General features: G+C 37.8%; 3 protein-coding genes across 4 annotated transcripts; 2 read left to right on the top strand and 1 right to left on the bottom strand.

Annotated features, from left to right (window-relative positions):
* Window positions 1-657: 657 nt before the first annotated feature.
* On the bottom strand, window positions 658-2,980 carry LOC5568306 (protein TSSC4). Its single transcript, XM_001652133.2, has 2 exons — window positions 2,563-2,980; window positions 658-1,166 (listed from the first exon to the last, which is right to left on the bottom strand). The coding sequence occupies exons 1-2, from the start codon at window positions 2,830-2,832 to the stop codon at window positions 729-731; spliced, it is 708 nt and encodes a 235-aa protein (XP_001652183.1). The 5' UTR covers window positions 2,833-2,980; the 3' UTR covers window positions 658-728.
* A 101-nt stretch (window positions 2,981-3,081) lies between these two features.
* On the top strand, window positions 3,082-16,650 carry LOC5568308 (N-alpha-acetyltransferase daf-31). 2 transcript variants are annotated; one of them, XM_021841392.1, is made up of 2 exons: window positions 3,082-3,231; window positions 15,731-16,650. In XM_021841392.1, exon 2 carries the CDS (start codon window positions 15,960-15,962, stop codon window positions 16,521-16,523), a length of 564 nt encoding a protein of 187 aa, XP_021697084.1. In that variant the 5' UTR covers window positions 3,082-3,231; window positions 15,731-15,959; the 3' UTR covers window positions 16,524-16,650. The 2 variants fall into 2 exon arrangements, with proteins under 2 accessions (XP_021697084.1, XP_021697086.1); XM_021841394.1 differs by lacking the exon at window positions 3,082-3,231 and adding an exon at window positions 15,406-15,660.
* On the top strand, window positions 15,406-16,646 carry LOC5568307 (small integral membrane protein 13). Its single transcript, XM_001652134.2, has 2 exons — window positions 15,406-15,660; window positions 15,731-16,646. Exons 1-2 carry the CDS (start codon window positions 15,582-15,584, stop codon window positions 15,889-15,891), a joined length of 240 nt encoding a protein of 79 aa, XP_001652184.2. The 5' UTR covers window positions 15,406-15,581; the 3' UTR covers window positions 15,892-16,646.
* Window positions 16,651-19,095: the final 2,445 nt, after the last annotated feature.

Genomic DNA, 19,095 nt, shown 5'->3' with positions numbered 1-19,095 from the left:
CACAAAACACCGGAATACTACATTAAAGACGAAATTTGATTCGCGACAAAATGCTGGAGAAAATTTTCACTTCACTGTGTTTATGTTTGTTGGAATAAACATTCCCTAACAACCCCATAGAAACGGTTGAGTACACAAACCCGCCAGCTAGCCAACTCGCCAACTGTCACTTCCGCCTTCCCCGCAGCTAATTACACCGCGCACCCACTGACTGCTGAGATCGGTAAACCTGTCATTATAATAATCTTGATAACGACATTAGATTGCTTCTCGGGCACCCGTACGATGATCAGCCGCCCCTGACATGGGGAACAGACGCTGTTAACATGGAGTGCAGACGCTCAAGGTTTGCAGAAGAAAAAGCAAACTTCTTCTTTCCTGTCAGCATACGACCAGATTTCCCACCGGGGTTGGTTACTCGATCTTCCCTAAGGCTACTCGTACCCCGGCCTGTACCGCGAGGAGGTAGGGATAGGAGTTGCTGGGCAAGAGGCTAAGGACCACACAAAGGGGTATATTTTATTCCTGCAGGTACGCGAGGTACCAATGGTACCAATGACCAGTTATTTACCGTCCCTTGAATAAGACCTCCACATGGGAATTTTTTGTTAAAATTTTTAAGGATATTTTCTTTCGAATCTTCTTTGACAGACTACCTAAATTATTTACATTACATTTAATGTAGAACCACTTATTTAAAGCTTACCATCTAATTAATTTCATTATTTTCAATTCATTTCATCATCGTCATCCTCTCCGTCTGGATCTTCCTCTTCATCCATGAGATGATCCAGCTTAAGTTCCTTCGAACGATCTCGCTTGCTGGACGCCATACCCAACTTGACCGGTTTGGGCTTCTTCACTTTCTGCCCAATTACATACTCCGGCATAACGACCTTCGTACTTTTAACCTTCGGTTTTTCTTCCTCCGTGGGCGGCGTTTCCTGCTCCTCTTCCAGCTGGGACTTCAATTTGATCGACCGGTTAAATTTAACTTTGCCTCGGAATCCATGGGTGGCGGATTCGCTACCGGTCGCCTCCAGGGAGGGTTGATCTTGTTTCTTATTCTCCATTTCTCGCAGAAAGCTGAACGCGGCAGCAGTGTTGCTCCGGTCACTAATGTCCACATCTTCCAGAGAGTATTTGGTCCATTTTTGGGGATTTTTCTTGAAAGAAAAAAATAATTTAATCATATTAACTGCTCAACTTCATAACCAAAGAAAATAGAAGAAGAGATCAAACGGGAATCATAAATAGATTATGATAACAGCGTGGCAACTTATGGAGGAATTCTTATTAGGTTTCATGGAATAATCCTTTGACTAATTTCTTCAAAAAATCTGGAGTAAACCTTTGTGGATTTTCATAGAAGAGTTTCTGTACAAACCATAGTTTCTGTGGACAATAGATGAATGATAGCCTGAGATTATCCCTTTCAAAGTTCATGTAAGGGAAGTTGTATTAAATAAATTGCTAAAGGTAGTAGCGTTGAAGTGCCAAAGAATTTCTTTTAGAAAATTGTGGGGAAATTACTCTAAGCATCTTTTGAGAAATCATTGAAGGAACTTCTGGACGAATTATACGATGCGTTAATGGAGAAATTCCCAGAGGAATAGCTGAAGAGTTTCTTAAATGACTTGGAAGAAATTTCTGGAGAAATCACTAGAAGAATTCTTTAAACATTTCCATTGGAAACCCCTGAAGAAAAGCTTGAAAACATTTGGAATAGTCATGTTACATTATCTGAAGACACCTCTGGAGCCTCCAGAATACAGCACCTGAATTATTCTACGAAGAGCAAGAGGAAAAATGGGGAGATCATTTTGGTAAAAAGATACCTCCCACTAAAAATAGTGACTTTTTTGAGAATTACATTAAAGTAGAGACAAGTCTTTAAAAAGAGATTGGTACCAGCCCTCCCTGTATGAATCGTTGAACGATCTGCTAGAATAACTACTGGAAAAATTGGAGGATAACTGGAATTGGGTCCTAAAATTTTTGATAAAATCTTGTTTTTATTGAACAACACGAAAGAGCATGTTACTTCAACTACTTTAGCAATTTTTCCCGCTCAAATAACGGCTATATAATGTTTAAAATTTAATTTAAAAATTGGGTCCATAAATGAACCATGACACTTGTGATCATGTTTGACGTTCGCTTAGTCGACAAAAACACCACAGGGGTTCTAGTTTTAACACTGGGGTTGTTCCTATCTGACATTTCGGAAGGGACATGGAAAACAAAATATACCCAAAATTTGAGTTCAAGCCAAGGGGTGTGACAAAATCTATGAAAACACAAAAAAAAATGTTATTTAGACTGAGGCCAACGGAAAACATAAGAAAATTAGGTAAACATGTGTTTTTGGCCTAAACATAAGCGTTTGTCACTAAAATCGGGACAGGGCTTTAGGACCCTATTGATGAAAAATCTGAGAAGGAAATCCTGGAATAGTATTTTGGAAATTTTACAGCGTTTTGAATTAAAATAGTGACCAAGTCTCTAAAGAGAGATGTGCTACCAGCCCTGTATTACGATATTCGGGATATTCATGCTTACTTTGAAATCCGGAACCCGGGACATGGGTAAACATTTCGATATCGGCGCCGCTGGCCTTTTGAAGATGCTTTCTTTGCCGCGGAATTTCCTGATCGGGCCCCGTTCGGACGACGACCTTCGATTCCTGCGGCTTCCGCTGTCCCGATCGGTTCGTCGCCGCTGATCGTAATCTACGTTATCATCCTGGTGCAAAACGGAGTCCACTGGAATGCTGCGCTCGGCACTTTCCAAACTGGCAAACAGCGCTTTCTTTTTGTCCTCAAAGCTCATTTCGAGGCGGGACTCGAAAAGTTATTAGAGTACATATATTTAGCACTTTTCTTGATGAATATTTTAAAACTTTGATCAGATATCCAAAAATCGTCTGAACGTCTGAACTCTCAGGTCTGAACTACGACTGATTTTGTTTTGGTTTTGATAATGATGATGATGACAGCCAAATCCGAGGACCATCATCATCAAAATCCGCCACCGAGGTCGTCATTTTCGAACTCGTTCGATTTCACATACACATGTGCGCAGCAACGCACCGCACATCTTCGAGCAAAACGTCAAAAAGGTTCTCGCGGGGTGCGAAGAAAAAAGTTTCTTGTGCGGAAAGTTGGTGAAAATCGTGCCATTTGACTTTATTTCGTCAAATAAATTAACTAACGCTTTCGATTCTCTCAGGTTAGTGTCGTTTCTCTATTATATGACTGAATTTCATGTTAATGGCGTGGAATTAGATATATTTTCTAAGTTGTGTGTTAGGTTGAAGTTATAACCTTATAACCTCCAAGTTGGTTCGGCATTAGTTTTTGTTTACAAAAAAATGGTCTGCTACATGAATCTTAAAATACTTGATTAAAGCATAGAATTGAAGAGAATAATCTGTTGGATAATTCATAATCCTTGTCAAAATCAATAAAATCATATTAAATATTTTCGGTGTTGAAATATATAGTTTTCTGCTAATATGGTGAAGCGAATCCAACCCACCCAATCAATCCCGATTCAGCATCGTACCATAGATTATCGAACAGATGTAGATTTGTCAATTGAATAAGATTGATAAACTCGATTACTTTTTCAAATCGACGTATGTAACTTTCATACGATTTCGAGAAAATTAATTAAGAAGAATCACAACCTGTCTTGTAAAACCGTTTTAAAATGAATCAACTTTTAAACATTTTTTCGCCGTGTACATCGCTTAAATTTTGCATACAATCAGCTTGCGTTCAAAAACTAGGTAGTTTCTTTTATTTCCCACAAAAATAATTATAATAAAAGGATAAGCCGTTTCATTCAGTTACTTTCGACGTTTTTTTACCAGTGTAAAATCTGCTCAAGTAGTGTTTTGTTTTGATTCGTGGTTAAGTCACTTTGTCTCTCCATACAACGGGGCGGCGAAAGTGGTGGTTAGGTTGCGAAAGTTGAAAATCTTACTTTCGACGTTTTGTAAATCCGGAAATTAAACGTTCTAAAAGTGAAAAATCTAGTTGGGTGAGAGCGGAACTTGTGGAATTTCGTCTGTGAAACACGTAGGATCGATAAAGTAAGTTTGTTCACTTTTCTGACTTGAGACTATTTGAATAAGTTTTCGATAAATATTCTTAAACTAAGTTGAAGAAATATAATTCAAATTTAGGATAACAACACTGTAAGATCAAAATCTCGATTACTTTTTCAAATCGACGTAAGTAACTTTCATACGGTTTTGAGAAAATTAATTCAGAAGAATCACAACCTGTCTTCTAAAACTGTTATAAAATGAATCACCTTTTAACCAACTTTTTTTTTAGCGTATATATTTCTTAAATTTGGTATACAATGAGCTCGCGTTCAAAAAATAAGGAGTTCCTATTATTTCACACAAGAATTTTATGGCAAAATGATAAGCCGTTTTATTCAGTTACTTGCGACGTTTTTCTACCAGTGTAAAATCGACTCAAGTAGTGTTTTGTTTTGATTCGTGGTTAAGTCACTTTGTCTCTCCATACAGCGGGGCGGCGAAAGTGGTGGTTAGGTTGCGAAAGTTGAAAATCTTACTTTCGACGTTTTGTAAATCCGGAAATTAAACGTTCTAAAAGTGAAACGTTGAGTTGGTACAGAGTGGTACGTGTAGAGTTCTGCCTGCTCAACACGTAGGATTGATAAAGTAAGTTTGTATACTTTTTTGACTTGAGTCTGTATGAATAAGTTTTCGAGAAATACCCTTTGAAGAATAGAAGTAATATACCATAGAAGAAGAATGTCGCTGGTGTCGCAGTAGGAACATCTTTTGCTGGCAGAGATAGGCGGGGCTATAAATGTCAACGCGAAAATGTATGCAGTTTGACACTTACAGTATTGGACAAAACATTTGCAACTTTTTCAATTTTTCATACAAAATGACCAACTTCGGAAAGCTAGAACTCAGTTATTTATGGACCGATTCGAATGAAACTTTGACAGAACATCAGATATAACTTGAATTTTAACATATATTTTTGAATAGTTTTTCCAATCACGAGTTTATAAGTAATAACGGTTTGAAATAAAGTGTAATTTTCGACGAAAAATTCAAAACTTTTTATCTCAAAATCTGATAGCCCTACACAAAAATTGTCTTTAGCAAACTTATTCATCTCGTCAAAATCTGCAACTTTGCTGAAGATACCATGAAGCTATTCCTTCAATATGTTGAGTTATGGCAATTATAAAAAAATCGTCAAAAAATTCACTTTAGTCAAACCGTTACTGCTTTTCAACTTGTGATTGGAAAAATCACTCAAAAATATATGTTAAAATTCAAGTTATGTCTGATATTCTGTGAAAATTTCATTCAAATCAGTTCATAAATAACTGAGAATAGTTTATCAAAGTTGGTCATTTTGTATGACAAATCGAAAAAGTTGCACATGTTTTGTCCAATACTGTATGTACCCAACATGATTCTGAGCGAGAGCAAAGGGAACACCAGCGACATTATTCTTCTATGGTTTATTATTTATATTCTTTGAAGAGTAAAATAATATCTACTTTGAGAAAAACTAATTAAACTCATAAGAGGAGTAAAGTACGAGTATTTTTGAAGGGTCAGAATCCTTCATTGATTTGAGAATTTTCATAACTAGTTTTTTCGTTCGAAATCAAAAGGTTTTACTTGCAAATGTGCTCACTGTATTCTATTCTCCAAACCAAACACAGTGAACAAATTTTTATCGAATAAATTTTCAGTTTTGAACAGAAAAACTGAATTTGAAATTCTAAAGTGAGTATTTTTAACATTCAAGAATAAAGGAGAGTTTACACTGAAGGCCATGCTATCCTTGTCACTTTCAAATATATTTACTATTGCACGGTGACTTCATCAGAAAATCGCTCAATCTCACTCAATTCAGACCAGAACAATAGAATTTATGGTACTTCTATTGGATTGGTTTGAAGGCATTTTTTCGCAAAAAAGACAGTAAAATTCAATGTTTTTCATACAACAATAACATTTTTGTGTTTGTTTTGTTTTCATTTTGAATTATGATTCGTTGTTTACGGCAAACCAACTAAGTAATAGTTTATCAAGTACCGGAAGACTGAACATTACATATACGTTGCAATTAGAATAAATGGACAAATTGATGTGAAATTTGCGATAAAGTTACACGTCTTCTCGGTGATAATCGAACTCACGACTCCCTGTTCACTAGAAAGAGCGCTTTTGCGAACTATATAAGTTAAATGGCAGGGTCACATGAGTATTTTTTTTTATAAAAAACTAAAGGATTTAACTGCTCGGTTTGGAGAACGAAATTAGAATGATTTATTATTTCCAGTGTTGCGATGGATCTTCTTCGTGAACAATGATCGACGCATCTTCGCGATCCAACATTCGCCAAAATTCATTTATCATTTTTGCGTCACGAAGAGCATCGCAAAAAGCGAACGGATGCAACGCCGAAGAAGCAAAATGAACACACCGATAAGTGGTTCGCGAAGCCTTTCCACTCATAGGATTCATTTATCCACGCGCTGTTCATTCTCGTGATTTATTGCAAGGTTGCTTCTTCTCGTAAAGTCAAGCAAACACTCCACGCTAAGCCAGCTCCACGCAGCGCATGTGTTAAAACTACACAGAATGAGGCAACCAATGCAGAACTGGCTGACTGAGTCAAAATTCTGTGTAGGTCGCACTCATTCTGTGAGTTGCCGACGTGTTGGCCCTCGGCTGTGCAGGGCTCGATGGAAACGGAACTGTCAATGATCTCCCGCGCGGCAGCAAACAGTTGGCCGTTGGTAAGATGGGGAGTTTTCTGAGATGTTTTCTAGCGAAAAGCCGGAAGATGGCCGCATATGCGAAAGGGAAGATTCAAATATAGGGGACGGACCTGGTGTAGTGGTTAGAACACACGCCTCTCACGCCGAGGACCTGGGATCGAATCCCATCCCCGAGATAGTCACTAAAAAAATCAGTGACGACTTCCTTCGGAAGGGAAGTAAAGCCGTTGGTCCCGAGATGAACTAGCCCAGGGCTAAAAATCTCGTTAATAAAGATAGAAAAAAAAGAAGAAGATTCAAATATGACGTCCATCGTTTTTCGGAATTTGTAAACACCCCCCTCTGTCACGCTTTTTCCAATACCAAATACATGCACTGTCACACTTCCGTAGACCCCCCCTCCCCATAATGATGGACGTCATTTATGGATGACCCCAAAGTTTTTTCCTCATTTGCTTCCACTTCGGCTATTCAAATGAAAAAATCTCTGAAAAACTTTAAAATTGGAAGTGACTTCCGCATTCCAAGCATTCCTTCTCTGTGCGAATTTCACTCATTCAGTTTTGTTTACCACCGTTTGCACAAAACTGTGTACAGCCCCTTTGCACAGAATCTGTGCTGCACGATAAGAGGCCCATTTTGTGCGCTCGGTACTCATTTTTGAGCGGAGCAATTTTAGCGTGATTGTTGCGAGCCCGCATGAAGACGATCGAAATGAATATTTTCCTGCTCTTCGCGAAGAACAGGCCGCGTGAATCGTATCGTTCACATTACCGAGCGATGGAAAATCACCCGATGATAGCGTCAGGAGAAACAGCAATTTGAAAATGAAACACGAACGAATGAAGCGCCCGAGCGGTTGTTTGTGTTTATTCGCAGATTCTGTTTTGATGCCTACGAAAATTCATCGTGCCTCGCGTTTCCTATCGTTGTTCAGCAACATTGATTATTTTTGAATTAATTGGGTCCTAAAATTTTTAATAAAATCTTGTTTTTATTTAATAACACGAAAAAGCATGTTACTGTAACTACTTTAGCAATTGGGTCCTAAAATTTTTAATGAAATCTTTTTTTTATTTAATAAAACGAAAAAGCATGTTACTGTAACTACTTTAGCAATTTTTCCCGCTCAAATAATGGCTATAACATGTTTAAACTTTAATTTAAAAATTTGGTCCATAAATGAACCTTGACACTTTTGATCATGTTTGACGTTCGCTTAGTCGACAAAAACACCACAGGGGTTTTAGTTCGACCACTGGGGTTGTTCCAATCTGACATTTCGTAAGGGACACGGAAAACAAAATACACCCAAAATTTGAGTTTAAGCCAAAGGATGTGACAAAATCTAAAAAAAATGTTTTTTGGGCTTAAACCAACGGAAAACATTAGAAAATTGAGTAAACATGTGTTTTTGGCCTAAACTTAAGCGTTCGGCACTAAAATTGGGACAAGGCTTTAGGACCCTATTTTTCCTGCTCAAATAATGGCTATATCATGTTCAAACTTTAATTTAAAAATTTAGTCCATAAATGAACCTTGACACTTTTGATCATGTTTGACGTTCGCTTAGTCGACAAAAACACCATAGGGGTTTTAGTTCGACCACTGGGGTTGTTACTATCTGACATTTCGTAAGGGACACGGAAAACAAAATATACCCAAAATTTAAGTTTAAGCCAAAAGATTTGACAAAATCTAAAAAAATGTTCTTTGGGCTTAAACCAACGGAAAACATTAGAAAATTGAGTAAACATGTGTTTTTGGCCTAAACTTAAGCGTTTGGCACTAAAATTGGGACAGGGTTTTAGGACCCAATTGTTACAGGGGCCTAGCTTGGAAGAGAAAAAAGCCCTAGCTAAGTTAAAATATTGTAACTTAATCGCGTCGTTCTGTCGTCGTCGCGTGTAGCTCATTCGGCAAGATATGACAACTTACATTTGAATGGTTGGTTGCCAGGTGTTTTCGTGGAATTTGATGGGGTATAGTTGCTGGGTATTAGCTTGATGATTGTAGTCGATTATAATGCTGACGGTGGGTGGGGCCCAGATAGCCGTAGCGGTAAACGCGCAGCTATTCAGCATGACCATGCTGAGGGTCGTGGATTCAAATCCCGCTGGTCGAGGATCTTTTCGTAAAGGAAATTTTCTCGATTCCCAGGGCATAGACTATCTTCGTACCTGCCACACGATATACACATGCAAAAATGGTCAATCGGCAAAGAAAGCTCTCAGTTAATAACTGTGGAAGTGCTCATAAGAACACTAATCTGAGAAGCAGGCTTTGTTCCAGTTGGGACGTAACGCCAGAAAAAAAGAAGAATACTGCTGACCGTCACTTTATAATTGTGATGGTTATTCCAATGCGGCTTGTTGTTGTAGTTTTAGAGATTGACTGGGGTCGGTTGTTAGAGTTGAGGTTTTAGTACACACTCAATTTAGAATGCCGAACCTCGGCTAATTTTAGCCGAGATCCGCACAGCCGAGTAGTCGGCGAACAGATTTCCTGGGATCTCAGCAAATAAAAGCCGAGTATCAGTAAATCGTGCTTCGTTGCTAAGCAACCGGTCAACTTATTAGCTGAGTCTCGGTTAAAAACGGGAAACTGAGATTTGCACAGCCGAGCTCGTGAAAAAAAAACTGAGTGTGTAGAGGGATCGATTGTAACTGTATACGTTTTTTCGGTAGTTGCTAAACTCCTACTCGGCTGGTTAGCCGTAATTAATTGTTGCAGCAAGGCACTCGACCGGTGTGCGTTATTGGATTTTTGGCTTGACAAAAGGCGAGTATCATAAAGGGCGCAATAGAAGGGAGTGGTCACTCTACGCACTTCAGTCGTGCCTTCAATGTGCCAAGGTGCTCCAAGCGCGCCAATCGTGCTATAATGCTACATGCCATAAAAATTCAATGAACTGAAATCTCGGAAAAACGTTCTCAGCAAGCATTGACATTTTATTCTTGTTTATCCCTCGTTCTTCAGATTAAGGATACCCTGAATTTGGCATTGTGCATTGTGGGGCTTCGTGGCCGTGCGGTTAGCGGCATCAGTCGTTTAGTACTGGATAAAGTTTCAACCATAACGATTATTGTTTTCGACGATACTAACAACGGGTTGTTGAGAATGTTTACCGTTTCAAAATTGGATTTCTCTCATGCAAATTTCGTTTGTTGATTGTAACGGGAATGTATCTCGTACGGTTAACAAATCTACTGCAAGAAAATAAGAATCATTGTTTGCTTAAAGTCAAACCATAACGTTGAACAGTTGTAGGTAAGGTACACATTTCGTATTATTGCGGATTTTTATGTCTCAGAAAAAAAAAACACACACACAAAAGGAACGCTTATTTTTTTGCTTTTGCATTGATTTTTTATTAAATACACTGAAATATACATTCATCTATTTTACACTATTGATTATCACTAGGTGAATAATGATGCAATGCTGATGCGATGCTGATAAAATTGAGGCGTAAAATATTCTTAAAGCGCTTATTTCCCGAACGTGGAACTTGTATTCTTCTCCTTATTTGGGAAAACAGATTCCTGCTTCGGATGTTGGTAGGGTTCGTCCAGGTTCTTCCTTCATTGAAGTGGTATTCCTTTTCCAATTTCCCACTGGATGAACTCTTCCTGATTCCTGCATTTTGCGCTTGGTTATGCTGTGAAATAGAGACAATATGAGAACTTTCACCATTACAGGGTGTCCGCAAATAGGGTCCTAAAGCCCTGTCCCAATTTTAGTGCCAAACGCTTAAGTTTAGGCCAAAAACACATGTTTACTCAATTTTCTAATGTTTTCCGTTGGTTTAAGCCCAAAAAACTTTTTTTTAGATTTTGTCACATCCTTTGGCTTAAACTCAAATTTTGGGTGTATTTTGTTTTCCGTGTCCCTTACGAAATGTCAGATAGGAACAACCCCAGTGGTCGAACTAAAACCCCTGTGGTGTTTTTGTCGACTAAGCGAACGTCAAACATGATCAAAAGTGTCAAGGTTCATTTATGGACCAAATTTTTAAATTAAAGTTTAAACATGATATAGCCATTATTTGAGCGGGAAAAATTGCTAAAGTTGTTACAGTAACATGCTCTTTCGTGTTATTAAATAAAAACAAGATTTCATTAAAAATTTTAGGACCCAATTATCTGTACAAACTTTGAAGACATGGCTCTTTACAATCAAGCATAATAAATTCAATATTTTTGCATGGTTTTAAACATTGGCTTCCCGCATAAACCAGAACCATACTGGTACAATTTACCAAACTATCCACAACCACTAACGACAATATCTAACCCGTTTCCTGTAACATCCAAAATAACAATAAACCGACACTACCGCAAACCACTTTAACAGTTCGGTAAATGGTAAATGGGCAAATAACAATGTGAGGAATAGGCGGTTAAGTTATGTAACCATTCAAAAACGACGATTTTCTTGAACAAAATTTGTCGTGGATGGTTTGCCAAAGGGTGGTTAAACCATCCATTTTTTGCCAAATCTAATGTTGGGCAATCAGTTGAGAAATTGTTAAACCATATTTATTTATTGAAATCAAATAATGTTTGTGTAATTGTTGGCTTATAATACTTTATGGTATTTTGAACGTATGCTGAACTGTTCTATTACATTTATACGATTAAAGAAAGAACGGGGATATTTCTCAAAAGAAGCAATGAAACAAGTAAATACGTGTGAAAAAACTTAGTTTTAATTAAAACCTATGGAATTACGACTGATCACGAATAACTTGTTATCACTTTATAAACAAAATTTTTGTTTGAAATGAGTTCAGCCCACACGCACTACTTGTTTCATTATTCGCTATTGAAAATGATCAACTAGAATTGTAGAACTAAAACTATTATTATTCATCATTCAATCACTAGCATTTTAATGTAGGAGCACGGGACACTGGTTTGATAAGGTGCAATCCAAGCTGCGTGGCATCATCATCATTCCGTCCCGGTTTTTCCGCTTATCATCGTTCCGACCGAAGCAAAAACGGCAGCTGTTTTCTGGAGAGAAAAAAACAGATGAACATTACATGATGATTCATGGGATCAAACTTGGGATCAGATTACTTACCAGCACTTCCGGATCCGGTTCAATTACATTAGATATTTTTCATTTCAATGAAAAATCGACTATAAACTACTAGGAGCAGAAATAATAAACTCGCGACGTGTTTTATTTTTCTATTTTTCAGACTGCGTGAAAACAAACACGCATGGAAAATTCAACAGAGTGTATGATAAAACTTTTACACAGTAGTTATTTTTTTAAGGATTTTACATGTTCTAAAAAAACAAAACAGCAGCGCTTGTTTTAATATTGTTTTCGAGGGTGAGGAGGAATCAATTTTTTTTTCTACAAAATATACTGTGAATTTTATCACGGTGTAAATTTTCTAGCGTGTATCGCTCTAACAGTTTGCCAAACTGTTGCTGAAAAGTAGTTTATAGTTAAATATTCATGTGTTTGTGTTGCACAAAAAGAAACAAAAACCATTCCCCAGAGGGTAGATTTATGTTGTTACTGTTTCTCACGACTTTCAACTTCATATCATTCAACAATATAAGGACAAAATACTAAATTGTAACAATTTGCAATGGCCTTAGTAAAACGTTATTTATTGTTTAGAGTTTGAGGTTTCAAAGTGTTCGACATAAATGCAACAGTTTGTGATATTTTAACCGTATCAATTACATGCAGCTTATTGTTTGGGAACTAAGGCAAATTGTATTTTTCTATGCGGGTTATTATATTCTTAAGAAGTAAGTTTGACACATTTCCGATTTCAAATAATTGCACAACCAATCCAAATGTATTGAGGTGTCTTAAAGGGAGCTGTTTTCCAAGCTTTATGACGGAAGAGAAATGTCCATACAACTCACTGGATTTGAACCGTACAATTTTCTATTTCCAGTCTAACTTGAAACCACTAACCTGTAGACTACTTCAAATAATAATAGGACAATTAGATTCATCTCTTTTAGGTTTTAGGGATAACACATCTCCAGTATGACTAGCGGCCCTCAGAAAAACGTCTCCGAAATATTTAAATTTGCTTATCTCAGTAACGAGCAATTATTTTGAAATTTTTTAAAGTTGTATTTTGTGTTAACATATAGATATATTATAAAAGGTACATGGACATTGATTTTTCATTGTTTTCAATGCGAGATCATCTTTCCAATATTTTGCTGTTCGGATAATTTGCGGACACCCTGTAAACAAAATTATTAGTTTACTTACCGCGTATGATGGGCGTTGTTCATCGTGTTTTCGTCGTTAAAAGCCTGTTTTATAACTAAAATAGCCTTAATTATTGTGGAATGCACTTCTCAAAACAAATCAATCAACTAAGATGGCTTTTCGAATCTGACCTGAGTTCATCGTACGGTAGAATAATATTCATTAATGGTAACCCATATTGAGAATTGTTCTAGTGTAAAGGCCCAAACGCAATGATAGCGGAACGGCAACGGAATGCGGAACCGGTTCGCCAGCATGAACTATAACATGCTTGTCGACTCAGTGTTGGTTCACTTTCATTCGTTGACAGCTCAGTCGAGAGATGTGATTCATGTTGGCGAACCGGTTCCGTATTCCGTTGCCGTTCCGCTATCATTGCGTTTGGGCCTTAAGTGAACCATAATCAATGCTGTTAGCTTAATAGGGTCCTAAAGCCCTGTCCCAATTTTAGTGCCAAACGCTTAAGTTTAGGCCAAAAACACATGTTTACTCAATTTTCTAATGTTTTCCGTTGGTTTAAGCCCAAAAAACATTTTTTTTTAGATTTGGTCACATCCTTTGGCTTAAACTCAAATTTTGGGTGTATTTTGTTTTCCGTGTCCCTTACGAAATGTCAGATAGGAACAACCCCAGTGGCCGGACTAAAACCCCTGTGGTGTTTTTGTCGACTAAGCGAACGTCAAACATGATCAAAAGTGTCAAGGTTCATTTATGAATCAAATTTTTAAAGTAAATTTTAAACATGTTATAGCCATTATTTGAGCGGGAAAAATTGCTAAAGTAGTTACAATAACATGCTTTTTCGTGTTATTAAATAAAAACAAGATTTCATTAAAAATTTTAGGACCCAATTATAGTTAGTTGCAATATGGTTTTACCATTATACATGGACTTCATGGCGATCATAGGATTAACGGGTAACAACAGTATCTATGTTTGTGTTATATTTGCAACTGTTACATATACGGTAATTTTCTATGCGGGTAGTGAACTGCACATTTTCCTTGTTCATATCAATTGCATAACTTATGTGAGACATGAATTTTTAGTAGTGTCATTCAACTCAATAACTTTTTTTCTTTTTCGATATTTTTGCGCCATTCTAAAATTTTCAAAAAACTTCTTCAAGAATCTGTGTCGATTTTGTTCATTGGTCATCTGGATCTGGAGATATTCCGAAATTCCTTGAGAGAACGACGCGTAGTCATTACCCACGTAAATATTAAGGATTTTGCCCTCCAATACACTCACACCTGAAAAATGTTATCCCATCAAAATATTCTCACACGATGTTTGTCATATATTGGATGGCGTTGTAGCTAACAAAACCAACACGTAACGCACACCTTTGGATTGTGTATTGAATGCAACGAGCATGCGTCTGCTAAATTGCCATATAAAGTGCAGTGTAAGCATTTATTTCTCCTCGTTGAAAATTTGCACAACCATCTATTCGGCAACAAAACGAACAATATCTCAGGCTAAAGAGTTATTCTCATGTTCAGCTAATCGCGTATCGAGACATGATCAATACTTTGATGAGAGTCTGTAGTGAAAAAATGAAACAAAGTGGTGCAACCGTTTCTAAGTAACGAACTGGAAAAGTTCTTCAAAGATTCATCATCAAACAAAATTGATTAATATTAAGGGGAAAAATCATAGTTAATGCTCTTTCCAACTATAATTGACATTCTGATAAGGTATGATTCACACATTATGTTACGTTAAATTTAAACATTTTCGATCATTTTCTCCCCCGTGACAAATATTTTTTGTATGAATTCTTTGAAAATTTTGTAAGCCTTGTCACATTTAATTTGACTCTCTCCCCCTATGTTGAAGCGTGACATAATTTGTGCATGACCACTAACCACTTTTGAAGTTCAAGTGTGTGCTAGAGTAAGAACGTAAGTAACATGATCGATTTCTCTTCAGCGAATTTTTTTTTTCTGTGAATAAAGGAGACAAGATGCAAGTTTGTCAGCATTTTTTACCTCAGGACGCAAGATTACTTCGCTGCCAAGCGGTCTCAAATGAAAAAATGCTGGCAAATTTGCATCTTGTCACCTTTATTCACAGAAAAAAGAATCGTTGAAAAGAAATCGATCATGCGACTCACGTCCGTATTCTAGTACACGCTTGAATTTTGTTAAACAAAAATTTATTGTCGACGAATTAAATTATTTTCATCAAGCATCTCATCTGGACAGCATCTGTGTCCCATGCAACGTGCGATTCGCCCTTGTTTTGATGGAGACTTGCAAGTGTGTGCGTGCGATGGTATTTCGAAATTCGAACAGTCATCGAAAATGATTGCTCTTTGACAGCTTTTGTTTTCCCACCCAGTCAGTCAGTCATCGTCAGGCCAGGCAGTGTTGTTTCCACATCAGATCCATCGAAGAGTTCAATCAGTGTTCAGCTGTTCGTCATCTCATGAACTAAATTTCAATATTATACTTAACTTTCATTTGTTGTATCGCTCTCTAAGGGTACATTTAGCATTTAGTGTTAATGAAAGCGATGAAATGAATTTCCAAGAAGGTCTAATCGCTGCATTTTCCGTGGTTGCTTCACTGCTCATTGTCCTTGTTGTGGTTTGTTTAGGTTCGAGTGTGACGAAAGAATAACGCATTTCAAAAATGTATTGATTTTGAAACTTCATTTTCCTTTGCAGGTTGGTACCTGGTGTGGAAGCTGTTCCTGTCCCGATTCAAGCTGGTTCGGGAGCTATTGGGGCTGAAGCAGTCTACGGATTCGCCAACGTACGCGGAGAACCTTTCCGGAGAGGGGGCCAGCAGTAAAACACGTAACGCCCGTAAGGTACGAAGAGATTGATCCGTCTGGGAGTTGAGACACATAATTGATTTAACTAAAGAGCTCGAAGCGTAGAAAGTGCCAGCAAGATGAATATCCGTTGCGCCAAACCCGAAGACTTGATGAACATGCAGCACTGCAATTTGCTGTGCCTTCCGGAAAACTATCAGATGAAATACTACTTCTACCACGGGCTTACGTGGCCACAGCTCAGTTACGTAGCCGAGGACGATAAGGGCAATATCGTTGGGTACGTTTTGGCCAAAATGGAAGAACCGGAGCCGGGTGAGGAGAGCACCCATGGTCACATTACCTCCCTGGCGGTTAAACGCTCCTATCGTCGGCTGGGACTGGCCCAGAAGCTTATGAACCAGGCTTCGCATGCGATGGTGGAATGCTTCAACGCTCAGTACGTGTCGTTGCATGTGCGGAAATCAAACAGAGCTGCCCTGAACCTATACACCAACTCGCTTGGGTTCCGAATCCTGGAGATCGAGCCCAAATACTACGCAGACGGCGAGGATGCCTACTCGATGCGACGTGATCTAGCCGAGCTGGCGGAATTGTACGGTGCCGGACGGGAACACAGCGATGCTGTGATATCCAATCACACGGGTGGGAGCCATGCTGGACACGATGGACACTGCTGTTGAACTGCCGAAGGTATAAACCAAATAATGGATCAACTTCTCTTTTTTACTACGACAACAAATAATGAGCTAGGTAAAATGATTCTAAGCAACATCAATATAAAAGATGAACATCGATGAGGTAAACGGATTTTGCGTCCTAGAGATGATGTTGTCATTGTGTCCGAAATGTCCGGTTTTTTGTTTGTTTGAAAATTGAGTGTTATATTAGCGGAAATTTTTCAATTTTGCACAACAATTATTTCTATGGTTATGAAACATTCGTGCTTTACCTACTTGAATTTCCTAGATGATGGAGCGTATCTCGATTTAAAAACACATTAGGCTCTTATTCTGTGATCATTTTTCTTAGGTACACGGATGCGTCATACAGACTTATCATATGAATACAAATTTCATCTACATCCGTGCCAAGCAGACTGCTCGTAAGGTTATGGAAAGCTACCTGCTCGCTAGTACGCCCCAGCTATCAGAGAAAGCCAAAAGAAGGCTTATCGTTATCGGCCATAAACTGTTGCTTTATGAAAGAAAATTCCTATTTAATAACCTGTATTTATAACTAGTGAAGCTGAGTGTCAGGCTCGATTCCGGTAGGGACGTAACGTCAGGAAAATGAAGAATAATAAAAAGAAAAGTAAATTCGACAGGCTGAGTGCCATCAAGGTGAAAAATTCATTCTACTACTTAAAATCAAGATGGCGTCAAAATCCAAGATGGCCACCAGATTTTATCACTCAAAATAATACTCTTATTCTTTACTCGACTCGAACACCAACGACTCAAAACTTGTTTCTTTGTTGTACAAAAAATAATGTTTGCATTGATTGCACTCGCCATATACGTTCAAATCGTAGAACATGATTTAGAAAATCGTTCATTTCATAGGGTAAATACCATTGCTCACCTAGTTTTTGTAGCCTATCTTACGCAATTTTTCCTCAGCTTTCTGATGGTGATCTCATAATTCAAAACGAGCGGTGCGCTAATGGCGAAAAATCGATTTTTCTAACAAAATTCAAGATGGAGGTCAAATTTTTTTTGAGTTGAAAGCTATATCCTTTCTCTATACGATGCCACTAAGTTTACTATGTGCTCCAAAGGAAATATGAGACATATCACGTGAAGAAATACCCAAGATTTATCAAAAAATGGGCCTTTTCGCCAACTATTTAGCTAGCTGGCGTACGAGGGGTCCACCAATTTGAGAAAACCGAAAGGACCATCCTTAAGTTTTATCGAAAACTAGCGATCAGTGACATAAAATTGAAATTTTAACGATGGCGGCCTAGTTTCAGCGAGAATTGCTCTTATAGGGATCTCTCCAGAAATTCTACTAGAGATTCCTACACCGTAAAGTGCCGTAATTCAGCGCAGTTAAGGAATAAAACGATTCAAATTGTTAATTAAAAATTAGTATTGCATCAACAAAAAAGCTTTATGGGTGGCTCGCTAGCAAATATATTCAAGATTATGGGAAAAATATAAACTAGACTGTATTCATAATTTACAATTGTGATTTTTTTGAAATAGTTCACTCGTTGAAATTGCCTAATTCCGCGCATTTTTTAAACGCTTTTCCATATTCCGCGCAGAAGAATGCCTAATTCCGCGCACTCATGAAACAATAAAATTAACATTAATTTTGATAAGAAGCTGCATCCATTAGTTACGTAACACTTAAAATTGAAAATTTTCAACCCCCTCCCCTTCCGTAACACTTTTTGTATGGGAAAACTTAGAGTTTTGTATGAACCGTAACTTTTCAGTCTACGTTCAGTTTTTTTTTATTAACTTTTTGTCTATCACATGAAATAAAGATAACCAAAACCGTGGCATTGCTACGTGTGAATTTCGTCTAGGGGAAAGTGGGGCAATTTGGCCATCTTAAGAAAAGTCCAAAAGGGCCCCAGATAGCCGTAGCGGTAAACGCGCAGCTATTCAGCATGACCATGCTGAGGGTCGTGGGTTCGAATCCCACTGGTCGAGGATCTTTTCGTAAAGGAAATTTTCTCGATTCCCAGGGCATAGCGTATCTTCGTACCTGCCACACGATATACACATGCAAAAATGGTCAATCGGCAAAGAAAGCTCTCAGTTAATAACTGTAGAAGTGCTCATAAGAACACTAATCTGAGAAGCAAGCTTTGTCCCAGTTGGGACGTAACGCCAGAAAGAAGAAGAAGAAGAAAAGTCGTAATAATTGAAATTTTCAGATCAATACACTAGATACGCACGATTTCCGTCGTCTTAAAAAAAACACGAATGAATTTTTCGTCGATTTTTCTGTCGATGGGGTGATATGAGCACCCTATTTTATGTTGTGAAATCATCCCATAGAATCTAACAATTTAATTATTTAATTCACTGAACTGGAAAGTTTAGAAATGAAATAATCTTTCGAAATCTACTGAGCTCATATTTGGCTTAAATATGCTTCTTATTGCATAGTTTTAGACAATTCGGTCGAGAAAAAACCCCCATCTTCTTCTTCTTAGCATTAACGTCCTCACTGGGACAGAGCCTGCTTCTCATTTTAGGGTTCTTATGAGCACTTCCACAGTTATTAACTGAAGCT

Source organism: Aedes aegypti, chromosome 2 (assembly GCF_002204515.2).
Source record: "Aedes aegypti strain LVP_AGWG chromosome 2, AaegL5.0 Primary Assembly, whole genome shotgun sequence".
Lineage (NCBI taxonomy): Eukaryota > Metazoa > Arthropoda > Insecta > Diptera > Culicidae > Aedes > Aedes aegypti.
The sequence above is the reverse complement of the archived record's forward strand: the minus strand, read 5'-3'. Positions and strand labels throughout refer to the sequence as shown.